Consider the following 21784-nt stretch of genomic DNA (forward strand, 5'->3'; position numbering starts at 1 on the left):
TCAAGGTTAAAAATGATTTTGAAGGTAAACATTTTTTTTCAAGGTAAAAAATGATTTTGAAGGTAAAAAATGATTTTCATGGTAAAAAAAAAATTTCAAGGTAAAATGTTTTTTTCAAGGTAAAAAAATGTTTTAAGGTAAAAAAAATTTTAAGGTAAAAACAATTTTTCAAGGTAAATTTTTTTTTTCAAGGTTAAAAATGATTTTCAAGGTAAAAAATGATTTTCAAGGTACAAAAAATTTTCAAATAAAAAATTTTTTTTCAAGGTAACTTTTTTTCAAGGTTAAAAATGATTTTCAAGGTAAAAAATGATTTTCAAGGTAAAAAATGATTTTCAAGGTAAAAAAAATTTTCAAGGTAAAAAAAAAATTTTAAGGTAAACATTTTTTTTCAAGGTAAAAAATGATTTTCAAGGTAAAAAAAATTTTTAAGGTAAAAAAAATTTTTCAAGGTAAAATTTTTTTTTCAAGGTTAAAATTGATTTTCAAGGTGAAAAAAAAATTTCAAGGTAAACATTTTTTTTCAAGGTAAAAAATGATTTTCAAGGTAAAAAATGATTTTCAAGGTAAAAATTTTTTTTCAAGGCAAAATTTTTTTTCCAAAATAAAAAATGATTTTCAAGGGAAAAAACATTTTTAAGGTAAAACAAATTTTTCAAGGTAATTTTTTTTTTCAAGATAAAACATGATTTTGAAGGTAAGAAATGATTTTCAAGGTAAAAAATGATTTTCAAGGTAAAAAAAATGTTTAAAGTAAAAAAAATGTTTCAAGGGAAAATTTTTTTTTCAAGGTTAAAAATGATTTTCAAGGTAAAAAATGATTTTTAAGGTCAAAAATGATTTTCAAGGTAAAAAATTTTTTCCAAGATAAATTTTTTTTTCCAAGATAAAAAATGATTTTCAAGGGAAAAAAAATTTTTAAGGTAAAAAAAAATTTTCAAGGTAATTTTTTTTTTCAAGATAAAACATGATTTTGAAGGTAAAAAATGATTTTCAAGGTAAAAACTGATTTTCTAGGTTAAAAAAATTTTTCAAGGTAAACATTTTTTTTTCAAGGTTAAAAATGATTTTCAAGGTAAAAAATGATTTTCAAGGTAATTTTTTTTCAAGGTAAAAAAAATGTTTCAAAGTAATTTTTTTTAAGGTTAAAAATGATTTTCAAGGTAAAAAAAATTTTCAAGGTAAAAAATGATTTTCAAGGTAAAATAAAATTTTCAAGGTAATTTTTATTTTTCAAGATAAAAAATGATTTTGAAGGTAAGAAATGATTTTGAAGGTAAAAAATGATTTTCTAGTTAAAAAAAAAAAAATTTTCAAGGTTAAAAATGATTTTTAAGTTAAAAAAAATTTCAAGGTAAAAAAAAAATTTTCAAGTAAAATTTATTTTTCAAGGTAAAAAAAAATGTTAAAGTAAAATTTTTTTTTCAAAAATGATTTTCAAGGTAAAAAAAAATTTTCAAGGTAAAAAATGATTTTCAAGGTAAAAAAACATTTTCAAGGTAAAAAATTATTTTCAAGGTAAAAAATTATTTTCAAAGAAAAAAATTATTTTCAAGGTAAAAAAATTTTTTCAAGGTAAAATTTTTTTTTCAAGGTTAAAAATGATTTTCAAGTTAAAAAATTTTTTCAAGGTAAAAAAAAAATTTTTAAGTAAAATTTTTTTTTTCAAGGTAAAAAATGATTTTCAAGGTAAAAAAGAATTTTTAAGGTAAAAAATGATTTTCAAGGTAAAAAAGAATTTTTAAGGTACAAAATGATTTTCAAGGTAAAAAAAGAATTTTTAAGGTAAAAAAAAATTTTCAAGGTAAAATTTTTTTTTCAATGTAAAAAATGATTTTCAAGGTTAAAAATGATTTTGAAGGTAAACATTTTTTTTCAAGGTAAAAAATGATTTTGAAGGTAAAAAATGATTTTCATGGTAAAAAAAAATTTTCAAGGTAAAATGTTTTTTTCAAGGTAAAAAAATGTTTTAAGGTAAAAAAATTTTTAAGGTAAAAACAATTTTTCAAGGTACATTTTTTTTTTCAAGGTTAAAAATGATTTTCAAGGTAAAAAATGATTTTCAAGGTACAAAAAATTTTCAAATAAAATTTTTTTTTTCAAGGTAACTTTTTTTCAAGGTTAAAAATGATTTTCAAGGTAAAAAATGATTTTCAAGGTAAAAAATGATTTTCAAGGTAAAAAAAATTTTCAAGGTAAAAAAAAAATTTTAAGGTAAAAAATTTTTTTCAAGGTAAAAAATGATTTTCAAGGTAAAAAAAATTTTTAAGGTAAAAAAAATTTTTCAAGGTAAAATTTTTTTTTCAAGGTTAAAATTGATTTTCAAGGTGAAAAAAAAATTTCAAGGTAAAAATTTTTTTTCAAGGTAAAAAATGATTTTCAAGGTAAAAAATGATTTTCAAGGTAAAAAATGATTTTCAAGGTTAAAAATGATTTTCAAGGTAAAAAATTTTTTTTCAAGGCAAATGTTTGTTACAAATATGCGCCACACTGTGAACCCACAGTTCCGACTTCTCCAAAGCAATGAACTACCTGCTGCCCACCTACTGATATGGAGTATTACAAGATTACCATGCCAAGCTCTACACAGCACAGGCACTAGACAACGGCACATTATTATGATTATTGATTTGCAAAAAATATTTTTTGGACCAATTAGGTGAAGTTGCATAATTTCCCACGGCACACCAGACAATATCTCGCGGCATACTACAGTGGTTGAAAATCACTGTCTTAAGTGATGATAATACTTGTAAGAAATGTACTTTATTTGCCCGCATGGATGCAAGGATTCGTGACTTAGAAGCAGCTTCACACTGTGGCGAGACATTTGCTTGCTAGGACATGTTCCCTATCGTCTGCCAAATTGACATTGTTAATACCGTATGTCGTCTACATCGAACAACCCTAAAGGGAACCGTGAAGAACTTTCCACAAGGACATTGGCGTACGTATCAATGCCATGCGTTACTGTTGTCTTAATGACTCAGAAGAGCCTCTACCTGATCCTCAACGTTCCCACTGAAACGGGCCACGAAGTCACTCCCACTTAATGAGCACCTGTTGCTCGTGCTTTTACGATGCCCTCTGTAGAACTTAGACCTGGCTCGCTGACAACAAGCTATCCATACTTTTCAATTGATCAAGTCGTGGGGATCTACCTCATTCATATATCCATCCATCCATCCATTTTCTACCGCTTATTCCCTTAGGGGTCGCGGGGGGCGCTGGAGCCTATCTATATAATTTATATTTACTTATTTATGAAATATATGTTTTTGTTAACAAGGTAAAGGTGTTTAATGATAATGCAAGCATGTTTAACAAATATAGTTAATATTGTTAATAAATTAAAGGTGTTTAATGATAATGCAAGCATGTTTAACACATGTAGTTAATTTTGTTAAAAAATTAAAGGTGTTTAATGATAATAAAAGCATGTTTAACACATATAGTTAATATTGTTAACAAGTTAAAGGTGTTTAAAGATAATACAAGCATGTTTAACACATAGTTAATATTGTTAATAAGTTAAAGGTGTTTAAAGATAATACAAGCATGTTTAACACATATAGTTAATATCGTTAACAAGTTAAAGGTGTTTAATGATAATACAAGCATGTTTAACACATATAGTTAATATTGTTAATAAGTTAAAAGTGTTTAATGATAATACAAGCATGTTTAACACATATAGTTAACATTGTTAATAAGTTAAAGGTGTTTAAAGATAATGCAAGCATGTTTAACACATATAGTTAATATTGTTAATAAGTTAAAAGTGTTTAAAGATAATACAAGCATGTTTAACACAAAGTTAATATTGTTAATAAGTTAAAGGTGTTTAAAGATAATACAAGCATGTTTGACATATAGTTAATATTGTTAATAAGTTAAAGGTGTTTAAAGATAATACAAGCATGTTTAACACATATAGTTAATATTGTTAATAAGTTAAAAGTGTTTAAAGATAATACAAGCATGTTTAACACATATAGTTAATATTGTTAATAAGTTAAAAGTGTTTAAAGATATTACAAGCATGTTTAATACATATAGTTAATATTGTTAACAAGTTAAAAGTGTTTAAAGATAATACAAGCATGTTTAACACATATAGTTAATATTGTTAATAAGTTAAAAGTGTTTAAAGATAATACAAGCATGTTTAACACATATAGTTAATATTGTTAATAAGTTAAAAGTGTTTAAAGATAATACAAGCATGTTTAACACATATAGTTAATATTGTTAATAAGTTAAAAGTGTTTAAAGATATTACAACCATGTTTAATACATATAGTTAATATTGTTAACAAGTTAAAAGTGTTTAAAGATAATACAAGCATGTTTAACACATATAGATTCCTTTCTTTCATGAAGACAAGAATATAAGTTGGTGTATTACCTGATTCTGATGACTTGCATTGATTGGAATCAGACAGTAGTGCTGATAACGTCCGCATTTTCGAATGGAGGAGAAAAAAAAGTCCTCCTTTCTGTCCAATACCACATGAAAGTGGTTGGTTTTTGGCATCTCATTTATCCAGCTTCCGTACTCCTTTGTATACACTTTACAAGAAATAGATTGTCGGCAAACTCCGTAGCTTGCTAGCTTGTGCACGCCAGCTTTCTGATACTCTTATTTTGTTAGCGCAGGCAGGATGAAGAAGCGCTTTTATTGTGCAACTGTGCAGTCGGTCTTTGGAGTTTTGACGACAGGTACGGCGCCAGAGTCTGTTGAAATAAAGTGTTTCTCGCCTTCCAGTCGGTAATTTTAATGAGCTGGCAGCAGCCAGCGTCATCTCAGAAGACCCTCGGGTGCCGTGAATGTCAATCAAGTGACGAAAGTGATGTCATAGTGAAGATTTATGATCGCTCATTTTTAGGACTATTTTTTTAATGCATGTCTGGTGATCGACTGACACACCCTCCGAGATCGACCGGTAGCTCGCGATCGACGTAATGAGCAACCCGTTCTAGAGGCTAATCTTTCCTGTGATAAAATGGCAACCAAGGTAATCAAAAAGGTCAGACAACGAACGAGATTTCTCTACAGAATCTCCTCTCTGGTCAACAAAAGCACCATGAGGATTCTAGCGGGAACTCTCATTCAACCCTTTTTCGATTACGCATGCACCTCCTGGTACCCTAGCACCTCCAAAACCCTCAAATCTAGACTCCAAACATCCCAGAACAAGATAGTCAGATTACTTCTAGACCTCCACCCTAGATCACACCTCACTCCTACCCACTTCTCCAAAGTGGGCTGGCTCAGGGTGGAGGACAGAGTAAAACAACTTGCACTGAGCCTGGTCTATAAATGCGAAAGTCGCAAGAAATTGGACGTTTGTTCCGCACACTTTACCGACGAAAGCTATGCTACGACAGAGATGGCAAGAATGTGTGGATATCCTGCGACACTCAAAGCAGATGCATTTCCAACGATAAAGTCAAAGAAATCTGTCGCCAGACCCCCATTGAATCTGCCGGAGTGTGTGAGCAATTCAGAGACAAAGGACCTCGGTAGCACGGCAAGCAATGGCGGCAGTTTGTTCCCGCAGACGAGCGAGCTAAACCCCCTGGATGTCTTGGCTCACACCGTCCCTTATGCCACCGAAGATGATCAAGAGAAGAATATCGACCCTAGCTTCCCTGGCCTTCTGACATCAACTCCAAAACCGGACAGATCAGCTTTCAGGAAAAGAGCGCGGATGAGGGTATGTCTACAGAATATATTAATTGATGAAAATTGGGCTGTCTGCACTCTCAAAGTGCATGTTGTTGCCAAAAAAAACCTAGTTCATAGTTGTTAGTTTCCTTTAATGCCAAACAAACACATACCAATCGTTGGTTAGAAGGCGATCGCCGAATTTGTCCTCGCTTTCTCCCGTGTCGCTGGCTGTCGTGTCGTTTTCGTCGGTTTCGCTTGCATACGGTTCAAACCGATATGGCTCAATAGCTTCAGTTTCTTCTTCAATTTCGTTTTCGCTACCTGCCTCCACACTACAACCATCCGTTTCAATACATGCGTAATCTGTTGAATCGCTTAAGCCGCTGAAACCCGAGTCTGAATCCGAGCTAATGTCGCTATACCTTGCTGTTCTTTCCGCCATGTTTGTTTGTGTTGGCTTCACTATGTGACGTCACAGGAAAATCGACGAGTGGTTAAAATCAGGCACTTTGAAGCTTTTTTTAGGGATATTGCGTGATGGGTAAAATTTTGAAAAAAAACTTCGAAAAATATAATATGCCACTGGGAACTGATTTTTAATGGTTTTAACCATTCTGAAATTGTGATAATGTTCCCCTTTAAACAAGTTGAAAAACTTATTGGGGTGTTACCATTTAGTGGTCAATTGTACAGAATATGTACTGTACTGTGCAATCTACTAATAAAAGTCTCAATCAATCAATCAAATCATATAGAAATAATAAAGTTAAAACAGTATTATTATGATTATTATGCTCAACATGGTGAGCATAATATCGAAGACTTCTATGGAAATGCAAGAACCGAGACTCAGATTTCCCTCGCCCGGACGCGGGTCACCGGGGCCCCCCTCCGGAGCCAGGCCCGGAGTTGGGGCACGATGGCGAGCGCCTGGTGGCCGGGCCTGTCCCCATGGGGCCCGGCCGGGCACAGCCCGAAGAGGCAACGTGGGTCCCCCCCTCCAATGGGCTCACCACCCATAGCAGGGGCCATAGAGGTCGGGTGCAATGTGAGCTGGGCGGTAGCCGAAGGCAGGGCACTTGGCGGTCCGATCCTCGGCTACAGAAGCTAGCTCTTGGGACGTGGAACGTCACCTCGCTGGGGGGAAGGAGCCTGAGCTAGTGCGCGAGGTAGAGAAGTTCCGGTTGGATATAGTCGGACTCACCTCGACGCACAGCAAGGGCTCTGGAACCAGTTCTCTCGAGAGGGGCTGGACTCTCTTCCACTCTGGCGTTGCCAGCAGTGAGAGGCGACGGGCTGGGGTGGCAATTCTTGTTGCCCCCCGGCTCAGAGCCTGTACGTTGGAGTTCAACCCGGTGGACGAGAGGGTAGCTTCCCTCCGCCTTCGGGTGGGGGGACGGGTCCTGACTGTTGTTTGCGCTTACGCGCCAAACAGCAGCTCAGAGTACCCACCCTTTTTGGATTCACTCGAGGGAGTACTTGAGAGTGCTCCCCCGGGTGATTCCCTCGTTCTACTGGGGGACTTCAACGCTCATATTGGCAACGACAGTGAAACCTGGAGAGGCGTGATTGGGAAGAATGGCCACCCGGATCTGAACCCAAGTGGTGTTTTGTTATTGGACTTTTGTGCCCGTCATGGATTGTCCATAACAAACACCATGTTCAAGCATAAGGGTGTCCATATGTGCACTTGGCACCAGGACACCCTAGGCCGCAGTTCTATGATCGACTTTGTAGTTGTGTCATCGGATTTGCGGCCTCATGTTTTGGACACTCGGGTGAAGAGAGGGGCGGAGCTTTCTACCGATCACCACCTGGTGGTGAGTTGGCTGCGATGGTGGGGGAGGATGCCGGACAGACCTGGCAGGCCCAAACGCATTGTGAGGGTTTGCTGGGAACGGCTGGCAGAGTCTCCTGTCAGAGAGAGTTTCAATTCCCACCTCCGGAAGAACTTTGAACATGTCACGAGGGAGGTGCTGGACATTGAGTCCGAGTGGACCATGTTCCGCACCTCTATTGTCGAGGCGGCTGATTGGAGCTGTGGCCGCAAGGTAGTTGGTGCCTGTCGTGGCGGTAATCCTAGAACCCGTTGGTGGACACCGGCGGTGAGGGATGCCGTCAAGCTGAAGAAGGAGTCCTATCGGGTTCTTTTGGCTCATGGGACTCCTGAGGCAGCGGACAGGTACCGACAGGCCAAGCGGTGTGCGGCTTCAGCGGTCACGGAGGCAAAAACTCGGACATGGGAGGAGTTCGGTGAGCCCATGGTAAACGACTTCCGGACGGCTTCGAAGCGATTCTGGACCACCATCCGCCGCCTCAGGAAGGGGAAGCAGTGCACTACCAACACCGTGTATGGTGCGGATGGTGTTCTGCTGACCTCGACTGCGGAAGTTGTGGATCGGTGGAGGGAATACTTCGAAGACCTCCTCAATCCCACCAACACGTCTTCCTATGAGGAAGCAGTGCCTGGGGAATCTGTGGTGGGCTCTCCTATTTCTGGGGCTGAGGTTGCTGAGGTAGTTAAAAAGCTCCTCGGTGGCAAGGCCCCGGGGGTGGATGAGATCCGCCCGGAGTTCCTTAAGGCTCTGGATGCTGTAGGGCTGTCTTGGTTGACAAGACTCTGCAGCATCGCGTGGACATCGGGGGCAGTACCTCTGGATTGGCAGACCGGGGTGGTGGTTCCTCTCTTTAAAAAGGGGAACCGGAGGGTGTGTTCTAACTATCGTGGGATCACACTCCTCAGCCTTCCCGGTAAGGTCTATTCAGGTGTACTGGAGAGGAGGCTACGCCGGATAGTCGAACCTCGGATTCAGGAGGAACAGTGTGGTTTTCGTCCTGGTCGTGGAACTGTGGACCAGCTCTATACTCTCGGCAGGGTCCTTGAGGGTGCATGGGAGTTTGCCCAACCAGTCTACATGTGCTTTGTGGACTTGGAGAAGGCATTCGACGGTGTCCCTCGGGAAGTCCTGTGGGGAGTGCTCAGAGAGTATGGGGTTTCGGACTGTCTGATTGTGGCGGTCCGCTCCCTGTATGATCAGTGTCAGAGCTTGGTTCGCATTGCCGGCAGTAAGTCGGACACGTTTCCGGTGAGGGTTGGACTCCGCCAAGGCTGCCCTTTGTCACCGATTCTGTTCATAACTTTTATGGACAGAATTTCTAGGCGCAGTCAAGGCGTTGAGGGGATCCAGTTTGGTGGCTGCAGGATTAGGTCTCTGCTTTTTGCAGATGATTTGGTCCTGATGGCTTCATCTGGCCAGGATCTTCAGCTCTCACTGGATCGGTTCGCAGCTGAGTGTGAAGCGACTGGGATGAGAATCAGCACCTCCAAGTCCGAGTCCATGGTTCTCGCCCGGAAAAGGGTGGAGTGCCATCTCCGGGTTGGGGAGGAGATCTTTCCCCAAGTGGAGGAGTTCAAGTACCTCGGAGTCTTGTACACGAGTGAGGGAAGAGTGGATCGTGAGATCGACAGGCGGATCGGTGCGGCGTCTTCAGTAATGCGGATGCTGTATCGATCCGTTGTGGTGAAGAAGGAGCTGAGCCGGAAGGCAAAGCTCTCAATTTACCGGTCGATCTACGTTCCCATCCTCACCTATGGTCATGAGCTTTGGGTTATGACCGAAAGGACAAGATCACGGGTACAAGCGGCCGAAATGAGTTTCCTCCGCCGGGTGGCGGGGCTCTCCCTTAGAGATAGGGTGAGAAGCTCTGTCATCCGGGGGGAGCTTAAAGTAAAGCCGCTGCTCCTCCACATCGAGAGGAGCCAGATGAGGTGGTTCGGGCATCTGGTCAGGATGCCACCCGAGCGCCTCCTTAAGGAGGTGTTTAGGGCATGTCCGACCGGTAGGAGGCCACGAGGAAGACCCAGGACACGTTGGGAAGACTATGTCTCCCGGCTGGCCTGGGAACGCCTCGGGATCCCCCGGGAGGAGCTGGAGGAAGTGGCTGGGGAGAGGGAAGTCTGGGCTTCCCTGCTTAGGCTGCTGCCCCCGCGACCCGACCTCGGATAAGCGGAAGAAGATGGATGGATGGATGGATGGAACATGGTGAACAGAAAACAATAGGATGCAGATAAGAAGTATGTCCCTTCTGTTTAGCTGTATCTCCTGGTGTGTTATTATGGGCCTGCTGCAATGCCAGCGCCAATACAAGCAGCCCATATTATTATTGCTCATACTTCAACTTTTATCATTCTTGTTCCGCACGTTTCTCTTGCGCTTAATATGAGACGAACCAGGCCGACGAACCCCCACATATGTTATACCGTCGGAAAGGTCTCGGTAAAGGCAAGAGCGGTACTTCTGGTGGGGTATGTTTCGTGTTACCATGGCAACGCTATTCCGAAAACGAATAGCCATGGGTCCATCGAATAGGTACGCACCTATATAATATATTTTTACACTTTTTTTTCTACAAACCCCGTTTCCATATGAGTTGGGAAATTGTGTTCGACGTAATCATTGTATTCCGTTTATACACCTTAGAGTCATATAGCTTGGTATGTGACACAAGTTAACTTTTAGCATGCTCACGTTAGCTTGCTAGCATGCTAACATTAGCGTGCTAACTGTTTGAGTTACTTTTGCTACTGTTTAGCCCAGAGTCATATTTCTTGGTACGTGACACTTTCTAACTGTTAGCATGCAAACGAAAGCATGTTAGCAAGATAACTTAGGCTTGCTAACTTTTTCATCTATTTGTACACCTTTTTTTTTCTATTTCCGCAACTTTGAGTTGTTTAACTTGGTATATGAAACATGCTGACTGTTATCATGCTATTGTTAGCACACATGCTAAGTGTTAGCATTTTTTTGTAAACATGCTACTGTTTTAGGCTAGCCCTGTGGCTCATATAACTTGGTACCTGGCACTTGTTAACTGTTAGCATGCAAACGATAGCATGCTAGCAAGATAACTTAGGCTTGCTAACTTTTTCATCTATTTGTCCACTTCTTTTTTTCTATTTCTGCAGCCTTTGAGTTGTTTAACTTGGTATATGAAACATGCTGACTGTTATCATGCTATCGTTAGCACACATGCTAAGTGTTAGCATTTTTTTGTAAACATGCTACTGTTTTAGGCTAGCCCTGTGGCTCATATAACTTGGTACCTGGCACTTGTTAACTGTTAGCATGCAAACGATAGCATGCTAGGAAGATAACTTAAGCTTGCTAACTTTTTCATCTATTTGTACACTTTTTTTTTCTATTTCCGCAGCCATACACCTTTGAGTTGTTTAACTTGGTGTATGAAACATGCTGACTGTTATCATGCTATTGTTAGCACACATGCTAAGTGTTAGCATTTTTTTGTAAACATGCTACTGTTTTAGGCTAGCCCTGTGGCTCATATAACTTGGTACCTGGCACTTGTTAACTGTTAGCATGCAAACGATAGCATGCTAGCAAGATAACTTAGGCTTGCTAACTTTTTCATCTATTTGTCCACTTCTTTTTTTCTATTTCTGCAGCCTTTGAGTTGTTTAACTTGGTATATGAAACATGCTGACTGTTATCATGCTATCGTTAGCACACATGCTAAGTGTTAGCATTTTTTTGTAAACATGCTACTGTTTTAGGCTAGCCCTGTGGCTCATATAACTTGGTACCTGGCACTTGTTAACTGTTAGCATGCAAACGATAGCATGCTAGGAAGATAACTTAAGCTTGCTAACTTTTTCATCTATTTGTACACTTTTATTTTCTATTTCCGCAGCCATACACCTTTGAGTTGTTTAACTTGGTATATCAAACATGCTGACTGTTATCATGCTATTGTTAGCACACATGCTAAGTGTTGGAATTTTTTTGTAAACATGCTACTGTTTTAGGCTAGCCCTGTGGCTCATATAACTTGATACCTGGCACTTGTTAACTGTTAGCATGCAAACGATAGCATGCTAGCTAGATAACTTAGGCTTGCTAACTTTTTCATCTATTTGTACACTTCTTTTTTTCTATTTCTGCAGCCTTTGAGTTGTTTAACTTGGTATATGAAACATGCTGACTGTTATCATGCTATTGTTAGCACACATGCTAAGTGTTAGCATTTTTTTTGTAAACATGCTACTGTTTTAGGCTAGCCCTGTGGCTCATATAACTTGGTACCTGGCACTTGTTAACTGTTAGCATGCAAACGATAGCATGCTAGCAAGATAACTTAGGCTTGCTAACTTTTTCATCTATTTGTACACTTTTTTTTTTCTATTTCCGCAGCCATACACCTTTGGGTTGTTTAACTTGGTATATGAAACATGCTGACTGTTATCATGCTATTGTTAGCACACATGCTAAGCGTTAGCATTTTTTTTTTTAAACATGCTACTGTTTTAGGCTAGCCCTGTGACTCATATAACTTGGTACCTGGCACTTGTTAACTTGCAAACGGTAGCATGCTAGCAAGATAACCTAGGCTTGCTAACTTTTTCATCTATTTTTACACTTTTTTTTTTCTATTTCCGCAGCCTTTGAGTTGTTTAACTTGGTATATGAAACATGCTGACTGTTATCATGCTATTGTTAGCACACATGCTAAGTGTTAGCATTTTTTTTGTAAACATGCTACTGTTTTAGGCTAGCCCTGTGGCTCATTTTGCACAGTTACACCTAAAACTCCCGGATTCAGACACTCGGCACCATCTAATAAGTACGGCAGCGACCCCCTGCCAGCGGTCTGGGGCACAGATAGCAGGCCCATCAATATTTTCTAGTTATAATTACTATTGTATAAAAATATAAAAACAAGAGTATAAAATCTATAAAACATACCTCAAGGAAAAGGTGTTGAATGACAGTAGCGAAAGCCTCCACTCTCTTATTGGCTTGGAGGAGCACTTTCCGAAGACTTATGGACTGCTTCTTCTCCACATCTTCCTTGTTAGGATCCTGTTTAGCCACCATAGCTCCGGCCACACTAGGCTTGGGTGCACTTTGTGAATGGGCTCCATGTTTGGGGCTGCCCCTGGACCCGGTTCTTGTTTTACACCCAAGAACAGTGGGTGCTGCGGTACCTAACTCGGTGTTGGTGGAATCTGAGACAGCCATTGGCGTACCCGGTACCTTGCAAGAAATCAATGGTACATTTCAAGCAGCAATGAAAATAGTATCTCATCATATTCTGTTCAATAATCAAAGGACTTACCAGATCTGGCGGTGGAGTCTGCTTGCTCTGGTTGTTGTTTCCTGCTGCAGGTGGAGCCGCTGTGGATCTTGCTGGTACATCCCGGGGCTTTTTGTCAACTGCAACAGAACGGCATCTTCTTAGTCTATGGCTGACAGGCACCACATTCAACATAGCGTGCACTTCGCTCCACACACACCAACCACACAATCAGATCATTAACGGTTACCGAAGTCAATTGGGGGAAACAGGAATACCCAACGCTAACCTGCCTCTTTGTAAAAAACAAACCATAACTCAACTCAACTGAGAAATAAACAGACAAAAGAAAATGTGCAATTAGCACAAATACAAACACAAATGCATCTCATTTGCTATGGTCCTGCAAATAAGAACACGCCCTTCTGACCATCTAGGTCTCGGCTTAAACTGATGCATCATGGATTCAGTGGTATTGATGGTAAGTGCGTGTGTGTGTTTGTGTGTGTGTGTGTGTTCTTGTATTTCTACCATTCTTGAGACCTCAACAAGGAAAAGTAGCTTCCATATGAAGACCGGTGAACAAGTTAAGACATAAATCATGGTCCCAATACGGTAAAACCATTGCATCTAATAGAGAATGTCTCATTTGCACCCCTGGTGGTGAAATATATCTAAATGAGGGTGGTCCCAAAAAGGAGGGATTTTTTTCAAATTGAATGTGTGTCGGTTTTAAAAGTGCTCCCCCTCTGGTCAACATATGAAATAACAAGTGTGTGTAAGAAATTGAAATGCGCCCCCTTTGGCCAAAATTAATTTAAAAAATTAAATAAATATGTATATAGAGACATACTGTAATAACTTGAAGTAAATAAAGAAGATTAAAAAACTTAGAATTTTGGCAGTATTATATTGTCTTTTTCTCACAATGTCCACTTTTTTCTTATAAAATTGGGAAGAATTTCTCATATTCTTTCTGTTTCTGTAATATTGCAATATTTTCTTGTAAAATTATTACTTTTTTAATGTAAAATTATTACTTTTAATTGCAGTTAAAAGTAATAATTTTACATTGGTGACATTTTTAGAGTAAAATTATGACTTTTGTCATCATTTTGCCAAGTAAAATTCTGATGATTATTATAATATTGCCAACATTTTAAAGTTTTCTTATAAAATTGTGACTTTTGTCAAGTAAGACTACGGCTCTTCTCCATAAAATTGCCAAAATGTTAAGCTTTTCTTGTAAAATTGCATCTGTTATTGGGTAAAATTCCAACTTTTATCATAATATTACACAAATGTTCAGTTTTTCTTGTAAAATTTTTACTTGCTTTGAGTAAAATTACGACTTCTATTATAATACTGCCAAGTTTTTCTTGTGAAATTGTGACCTTTTTCTTGTGAAATTCCAACTCATTTTTCAAAACAAGCTTTTTATATTTGTATAGTATGTATATATTATTAATGTTGTATATGCAAATCTTTATATATCTAGAAAGGGTGGTCCTAAAGAGGTAGGAATTATTCAGAGGTCTCAAGAAGGTGAGATATACAAGAATGTGTGTGTGTGTGTGTGTGTGTGTGTGTGTGTGTGTGTGTGTGTGTGTGTGTGTGTGTGTGTGTGTGTGTGTGTGTGTGTGCGCGCGTGTGTGTGTGTGTGTGTGTGTGTGTGTGTGTGTGTGTGTGTGTGTGTGTGTGTGTGTGTGTTCTTGTATTTCTACCCTTTTTGAGACATCAACAAGGAAAAGTAGCTTCCATATGAGGACCGGTGAACAAGTTAGGACCGAAATCGTGGTCCCAATATAGAAAACCATTGCATCTAACAGAGAATGTCTCATTTGCACCCCTGGTGGTGAAATCTATCAAAATTTAGGGTGGTCCCAAAAAGGAGGGATTTTTCAAATTGACTGTGTGTCGGTTTTAAAAGTGCTCCCCCTCTGGTCAACATATGAAATAACAAGTGTGTGTAAGAAATTGAAATGAGCCACCTTTGGCTAATACTAATTTAAAAAAATTAAATAAATATGTATATAGAGACATACTGTAATAACTTGAAGTAAATAAAGAAGATTAAAAAACTTAGAATTTTGGCAGTATTATATTGTCTTTTTCTCACAATGTCCACTTTTTTCTTATAAAATTGGGAAGAATTTCTCATATTCTTTCTGTTTCTGTAATATTGCAATATTTTCTTGTAAAATTATTACTTTTTTAATGTAAAATTATTACTTTTAATTGCAGTTAAAAGTAATAATTTTACATTGGTGACATTTTTAGAGTAAAATTATGACTTTTGTCATCATTTTGCCAAGTAAAATTCTGATGATTATTATAATATTGCCAACATTTTAAAGTTTTCTTATAAAATTGTGACTTTTGTCAAGTAAAACTACGGCTCTTCTCCATAAAATTGCCAAAATGTTAAGCTTTTCTTGTAAAATTGCATCTGTTATTGGGTAAAATTCCAACTTTTATCATAATATTACACAAATGTTCAGTTTTTCTTGTAAAATTTTTACTTGCTTTGAGTAAAATTACGACTTCTATTATAATACTGCTAAGTTTTTCTTGTGAAATTGTGACCTTTTTCTTGTGAAATTCCAACTCATTTTTCAAAACAAGCTTTTTATATTTGTATAGTATGTATATATTATTAATGTTGTATATGCAAATCTTTATATATCTAGAAAGGGTGGTCCTAAAGAGGTAGGAATTATTCAGAGGTCTCAAGAAGGTGAGATATACAAGAATGTGTGTGTGTGTGTGTGTGTGTGTGTGTGTGTGTGTGTGTGTGTGTGTGTGTGTGCGCGCGTGTGTGTGTGTGTGTGTGTGTGTGTGTGTGTGTGTGTGTGTGTGTGTGTGTGTGTGTGTGTGTGTGTGTGTTCTTGTATTTCTACCCTTTTTGAGACATCAACAAGGAAAAGTAGCTTCCATATGAGGACCGGTGAACAAGTTAGGACCGAAATCGTGGTCCCAATATAGAAAACCATTGCATCTAACAGAGAATGTCTCATTTGCACCCCTGGTGGTGAAATCTATCAAAATTTAGGGTGGTCCCAAAAAGGAGGGATTTTTCAAATTGACTGTGTGTCGGTTTTAAAAGTGCTCCCCCTCTGGTCAACATATGAAATAACAAGTGTGTGTAAGAAATTGAAATGAGCCACCTTTGGCTAATACTAATTTAAAAAAATTAAATAAATATGTATATAGAGACATACTGTAAATAATTTAGTAAATAATGAAGATTAAAAAAACATTATAAGGAAAAATAAAAAATAAATTAACTAAAAGCAGTCTTTTTCTCACAATGTGTCGACTTTTTTCTAAAAAATTAGGAAGAATTTCTCATATTTTTTCTGTTTTTGTAATATTGCAATATTTTCTTGTAAAATTATTACTTTTTTATGTAAAATTATTACTTTTTACTGCAAAATGGTGACATTTGTCATATAAAATTCAGACTTTTATCACAATATTGCCAATTGTTTTGTCGTTCTTGTAAGATGGTGACATTTTTTGAGTAAAATTATGAGTCATAATAATTTTAATTGTAATTAATGGGACGGCGTGGCGCAGTGGAAGAATGGCCGTGCGCGGCCCAAGGGTCCCTGGTTCAATCCCCACCTAGTACCAACCTCGTCATGTCCGTTGTGTCCTGAGCAAGACACTTCACCCTTGCTCCTGATGGGTGCTGGTTAGCGCCTTGCATGGCAGCTCCCTCCATCAGTGTGTGAATGTGTGTGTGAAAATGTGGAAGTAGTGTCAAAGCGCTTTGAGTACCTTGAAGGTAGAAAAGCGCTATACAAGTACAACCCATTTAACATTATTTATTTAATATTGCCAACATTTTAAAGTTTTCTTATAAAGTTGTGACTTTTGTCGAGTAAAATTACGAATCTTTTCATAAAATTGCCAAAATGTTAAGCTTTTCTTGTAAAATTGCGTCTGTTATTGAGTAAAATTACGACTTTTATTATAATACTGCCAAAATTCTAAGTTATTCTTGTGAAATTGTGACCTTTTTCTTCTGAAATTCCAACTCATTTTTCAAAACAACCTTTTTTATATTTGTATAGTATGTATATATTATTAATGTTATAAATACAAATCTTTATATATTTAAAAAGGGTGGCCCTAAAGAGGTAGACATTATTTGGAGGTCTCAAGAAGGTCACAAATACAAGAATGTGAGTGTGTGTGTGTGTGTGTTCTTGTATTTCTACCTTTCTTGAGACCTCAACAAGGAAAAGTAGCTTCCATATGAGGCGGTGTGAACAAGTGATGACATACATCATGGTCCCAATACGGAAAACCATTGCATCTAATAGAGAATGGTGGTGAAATCTATCTATAGAGGGTGGTCCCAAAAAGGAGGGATTTTTTCAAGTTGACTGTGTGTCGGTTTTAAAAGTGCTCCCTCTATGGCCAACATATGAAATAACAAGTGTGTGCAAGAAATTGAAATGCGCCCCCTTTGGCCAAAATTAATTTAAAAAAATTTAAATAAATATGTATATAGAGACATACTGGAATATCTTGAAGTAAATAGAAGATTAAAAAACTTAGAATTTTGGCAGTATAAAAAAAAAATAAAAAAATAAAAAAAGAATTTTGGCAGCATTATAATAAAAGTCGTAATTTTACTCAACGCAAGTCGAAATTTTACAAGAAAAACTGAACATTTGTGCAATATTATGATAAAAGTTGGAATTTTACTCAATAACAGACGCAATTTTACAAGAAAAGCTTAACATGTTGGCTATTTTATGGAAAAGTGTCGCAATTTTACTCGACAAAAGTCACTTTTTATAAGAAAACTTTCAAATTCTGGCAATATAACAATAATCATCGGAATTTTATTTGGCAAAATGATGACAAAAGTCATAATTTTACTCAAAAAATATCACCGTCTTACAACAACAACAAAATTGAAAGTGTTGTGATAAAAGTCTGAATTTTATATGACAGATGTCACCATTTTGTAGTAAAAAGTAATAATGTGTGTAAGAATAAGTGTGTAAGAAATTGAAATGCGCCCCCTTTGGCTAAAATTAAATAAAATAAAATAAAATATGTATACAGAGACATACTGTAATAACTTGAAGTAAATAAAGAAGATTAAAAAACAAATACAAAGAAAAAATTCCATAAAAAAAATTAATAAACTAAAAGCAGTCTTTTTCTCACAATGTCCACTTTTTTCTTATAAAATTGGGAACAATTTCTCATATTCTTTCTGTTTCTGTAATATTGCAATATTTTCTTGTAAAATGATTACTTTTTACTGCAAAATGGTGACATTTGTCATAAAATTCAGACTTTTATCACAACATTGCCAATTTTTGTTGTCGTTCTTGCAAATCGGTGACATTTTTAGAGTAAAATGATGACTTTTGTCATCATTTTGCCAAGTAAAATTCCGATGATTATTATAATATTGCCAACATTTTCAAGTTTTTTTTAAAATTGTGACTTTTGTCTAGTAAAACTACGACTCTTCTCCATAAAATTGCCAAAATGTTAAGCTTTTCTTGTAAAATTGCATCTGTTATTGAGTAAAATTCCAACTTTTATCATAATATTGCACAACTGTTCAGTTTTCCTTGTAAAATTTTGACTTGCTTTGAGTAAAATTACGACTTTTATTATAATACTGCCAAGTTTTTCTTGTGAAATTGTGACAAATTTTTCAAAACAAGCTTTTTTTATATTTGCATAGTATGTATATATTATTAATGTTGTAAATACAAATCTTTATATATCTAGAAAGGGTGGTCCTAAAGAGGTAGGCATTGTTCTGAGGTCTCAAGAAGGTAACAAATACAAGAAGGTGTGTGTGTGTGTGTGTGTGTGTGTGTGTGTGTGTGTGTGTGTGTGTGTGTGTGTGTGTGTGTGTGTGTGTGTGTGTGTGTGTGTGTGTGTGTGTGTGTGTGTGTGTGTGTGTGTGTGTGTGAGTGCTTGCATATGAGGCGCTCTGGGAGTGCATTAAGGAGTGCATTGCCACAGACAATATGGTAGTGTTCATTTCCACTGGTTGGTTTCCTGGCATGGACTTTTGATTTTAGACATAGTCCACAATATTCCTATAGAAAAAAAACCTTCAAACTACAAACTGTTTAAGGGTTCCACAAATGTAACTATTTGTTTATTATTCTGTATTGCCATAGGAATGATTCATATTTCAAACATATCAACCTAAATGCGTATGTCATGTTTCAGGGATGAACTAGGGTCAGATGCTATTGTAAAACAAGTTGAATATTGTATCCCAAATTATACATTAATTGATAGAAAACCAAAATAGCGTTACTATGGCTCAATCCCAATACACCCGTCCACCAAGCCGCCATCGACTGTTGTCTCCTGTGAAATAATTTGAAGGTATGTAACTTTGATGTTTTCACATTTGCGAGCTTTAAAGTTTTAGTATTTCAGTATTATTATTTAGTATCTCAGCCTAACGTTAGCTGGCTAACATTACAAACGTTCCAAACTAAATGTAACATATCATATAACTTATGCAGAAATCTCTAGCCATACATGAGCAAGTCAGCATCTGAGAAAAGGTGAGGCCTTTAACCCCAGGAACACCATTCCTACCGTCAAGCATGGTGGTGGTAGTATTATGCTCTGGGCCTGTTCTGCTGCCAATGGAACTGGTGCTTTACAGAGTGTAAATGGGACAATGAAAACAGAGGATTACCTCCAACAACCTAAAATCATCAGCCCGGAGGTTGGGTCTTGGGCGCAGTTGGGTGTTCCAACAGGACAATGACCCCCAAACACACGTCAAAAGTGGTAAAGGAATGACTAAATCAGGCTAGAATGAAGGTTTTAGAATGGCCTTTCCTAAGTCCTGACTTAAAGGGGAACATTATCACCAGACCTATGTAAGCGTCAATATACACCTTGATGTTGCAGAAAAAAGACCATATATTTTTTTAACCGATTTCCGAACTCTAAATGGGTGAATTTTGGCCAATTAAACGCCTTTCTATTATTTACTCACGTTGTGACGTCACATCGGGAAGCAATCCGCCATTTTCTCACTATCGTCGGTGTGTTGTCGGAGGGTGTAACAACACGAACAGGGACGGATTCAAGTTGCACCAGTGGCCCAAAGATGCCAAAGTGGCAAGAAATTGGACGAAATTTGTTCAAAATACGAGGCTGTGGGGAAAGCCGACAAAATGGTCAGTCGTTTGTTCCGCACACTTTACCGACGAAAGCTATGCTACGACAGAGATGGCAAGAATGTGTGGATATCCTGCGACACTCAAAGCAGATGCATTTCCAACGATAAAGTCAAAGAAATCTGCCGCCAGACCCCCATTGAATCTGCCGGAGTGTGTGAGCAATTCAGGGACAAAGGACCTCGCTAGCACGGCAAGCAATGGCGGCAGTTTGTTCCCGCAGACGAGCGAGCTAAACCCCCTGGATGTCTTGGCTCACACCGTCCCTTATGCCACCGAAGATGATCAAGAGAAGAATATCCACCCTAGCTTCCCTGGCCTGCTGACATCAACTCCAAAACTGGACAGATCAGCTTTCAGGAAAAGAGAGCGGATGAGGGTATGTCTACAGAATATATTAATTGATGAAAACTTTATTCATTACTCGCGGTTTTACGTAAATTATTATACATAAACTGTGTTTACCAATAATTTAGCTTAAAAACATTACAACACTTAAAAACAAACACATACCAATCGTTGGTTAGAAGGCGATTGCCGAATTCGTCCTCGCTTTCTCCCGTGTCGCTGGCTGTCGTGTCGTTTTCGTCGGTTTCGCTTGCATACGGTTCAAACCGATATGGCTCAATAGCTTCAGTTTCTTCTTCAATTTCGCTTAAGCCGCTGAAATCCGAGTCTGAATCCGAGCTAATGTCGCTATAGCTTGCTGTTCTTTCCGCCATGTTTGTTTGTGTTGGCATCACTATGTGACGTCACAGGAAAATGGACGGGTGTATATAACGATGGTTAAAATCAGGCACTTTGAAGCTTTTTTTAGGGATATTGCGTGATGGGTAAAATTTTGAAAAAAAATTCGAAAAATAAAATAAGCCACTGGGAACTGATTTTTAATGGTTTTAACCATTCTGAAATTGTGATAATGTTCCCCTTTAATGAATATGTAGGCCTACTACGCTACTGTATTATAATGTTGGTCGTTATGGTGGTACTGTGAGAGCCAAATGTTTTATTATATTATACTATATTATTATCCTATTCACAGTCATGCACCTTTTAATGATACGTCATAACTTGATGAACTTATTGCAAAATAGAGAATTGCTGGCTTACACTGTACAAAGTGATCTTGGCTAAAGGCAGGACAGAGTATGTGTTTTGTTCCAGCAACAGCCTGTGTCGCAACGGGAAAAAAAAGATTTTGTCCTAGTAATAAAATATGAGAAAATACAAGATGCCTGACATCACACGGACAAAGATAAGACCTTCTGGAGGGAAGTTCTGTGGTCGGATGAAACAAAAATTGAGCTGTTTGGCCACAATACCCAGTTTGGAGGAGAAAAGGTGAGGCCTTTAATCCCAGGAACATCATGCCTACCGTCAAGCATGGTGGTGGTAGTATTATGCTCTGGGCCTGTTTTGCTGCCAATGGAACTGGTGCTTTACAGAGAGTAAATGGGACAATGAAAAAGGAGGATTACCTCCAAATTCTTCAGGACAACCTAAAATCATCAGCCCGGAGGTTGGGTCTTGGGCGCAGTTGGGTGTTCCAACAGGACAATGACCCCCAAACACACGTCAAAAGTGGTAAAGGAATGGCTAAATCAGGCTAGAATGAAGGTTTTAGAATGGCCTTCCCAAAATCCTGACTTAAATGTGTGGACAATGCTGAAGAAACAAGTCCATGTGCAGAAAACCAACACATTTGGCTGAACTGCACCAATTTTGTCAAGAGGAGTGGTCAAAAAGCCGAGTGTGAAGCGACTGGGATGGGAATCGGCACCTCCAAGTCCGAGTCCATGGTTCTCGCCCGGAAAAGGGT

At 37.8% G+C, this 21784-nt stretch overlaps 1 protein-coding gene across 3 annotated transcripts in view; it reads right to left on the bottom strand.

Moving 5' to 3' along the window:
• LOC133617290 (uncharacterized) overlaps window positions 1–21784 on the bottom strand; it is a 222957-nt gene that overhangs the window by 56004 nt on the left and 145169 nt on the right. For all 3 annotated transcript variants that reach the window (XM_061977214.2, XM_061977215.2, XM_061977213.2), the window contains exons 8-9: window positions 12812–12909; window positions 12439–12729 (exon numbers count right to left, since the gene is read on the bottom strand). In XM_061977214.2, the coding sequence (XP_061833198.2) occupies window positions 12439–12729; window positions 12812–12909 (389 nt within the window). The remainder of the gene's footprint in view (window positions 1–12438; window positions 12730–12811; window positions 12910–21784) is intronic.

This window comes from Nerophis lumbriciformis, linkage group LG16 (genome assembly GCF_033978685.3).
Source record: "Nerophis lumbriciformis linkage group LG16, RoL_Nlum_v2.1, whole genome shotgun sequence".
In the NCBI taxonomy this organism is placed as follows: Eukaryota; Metazoa; Chordata; class Actinopteri; order Syngnathiformes; family Syngnathidae; genus Nerophis; species Nerophis lumbriciformis.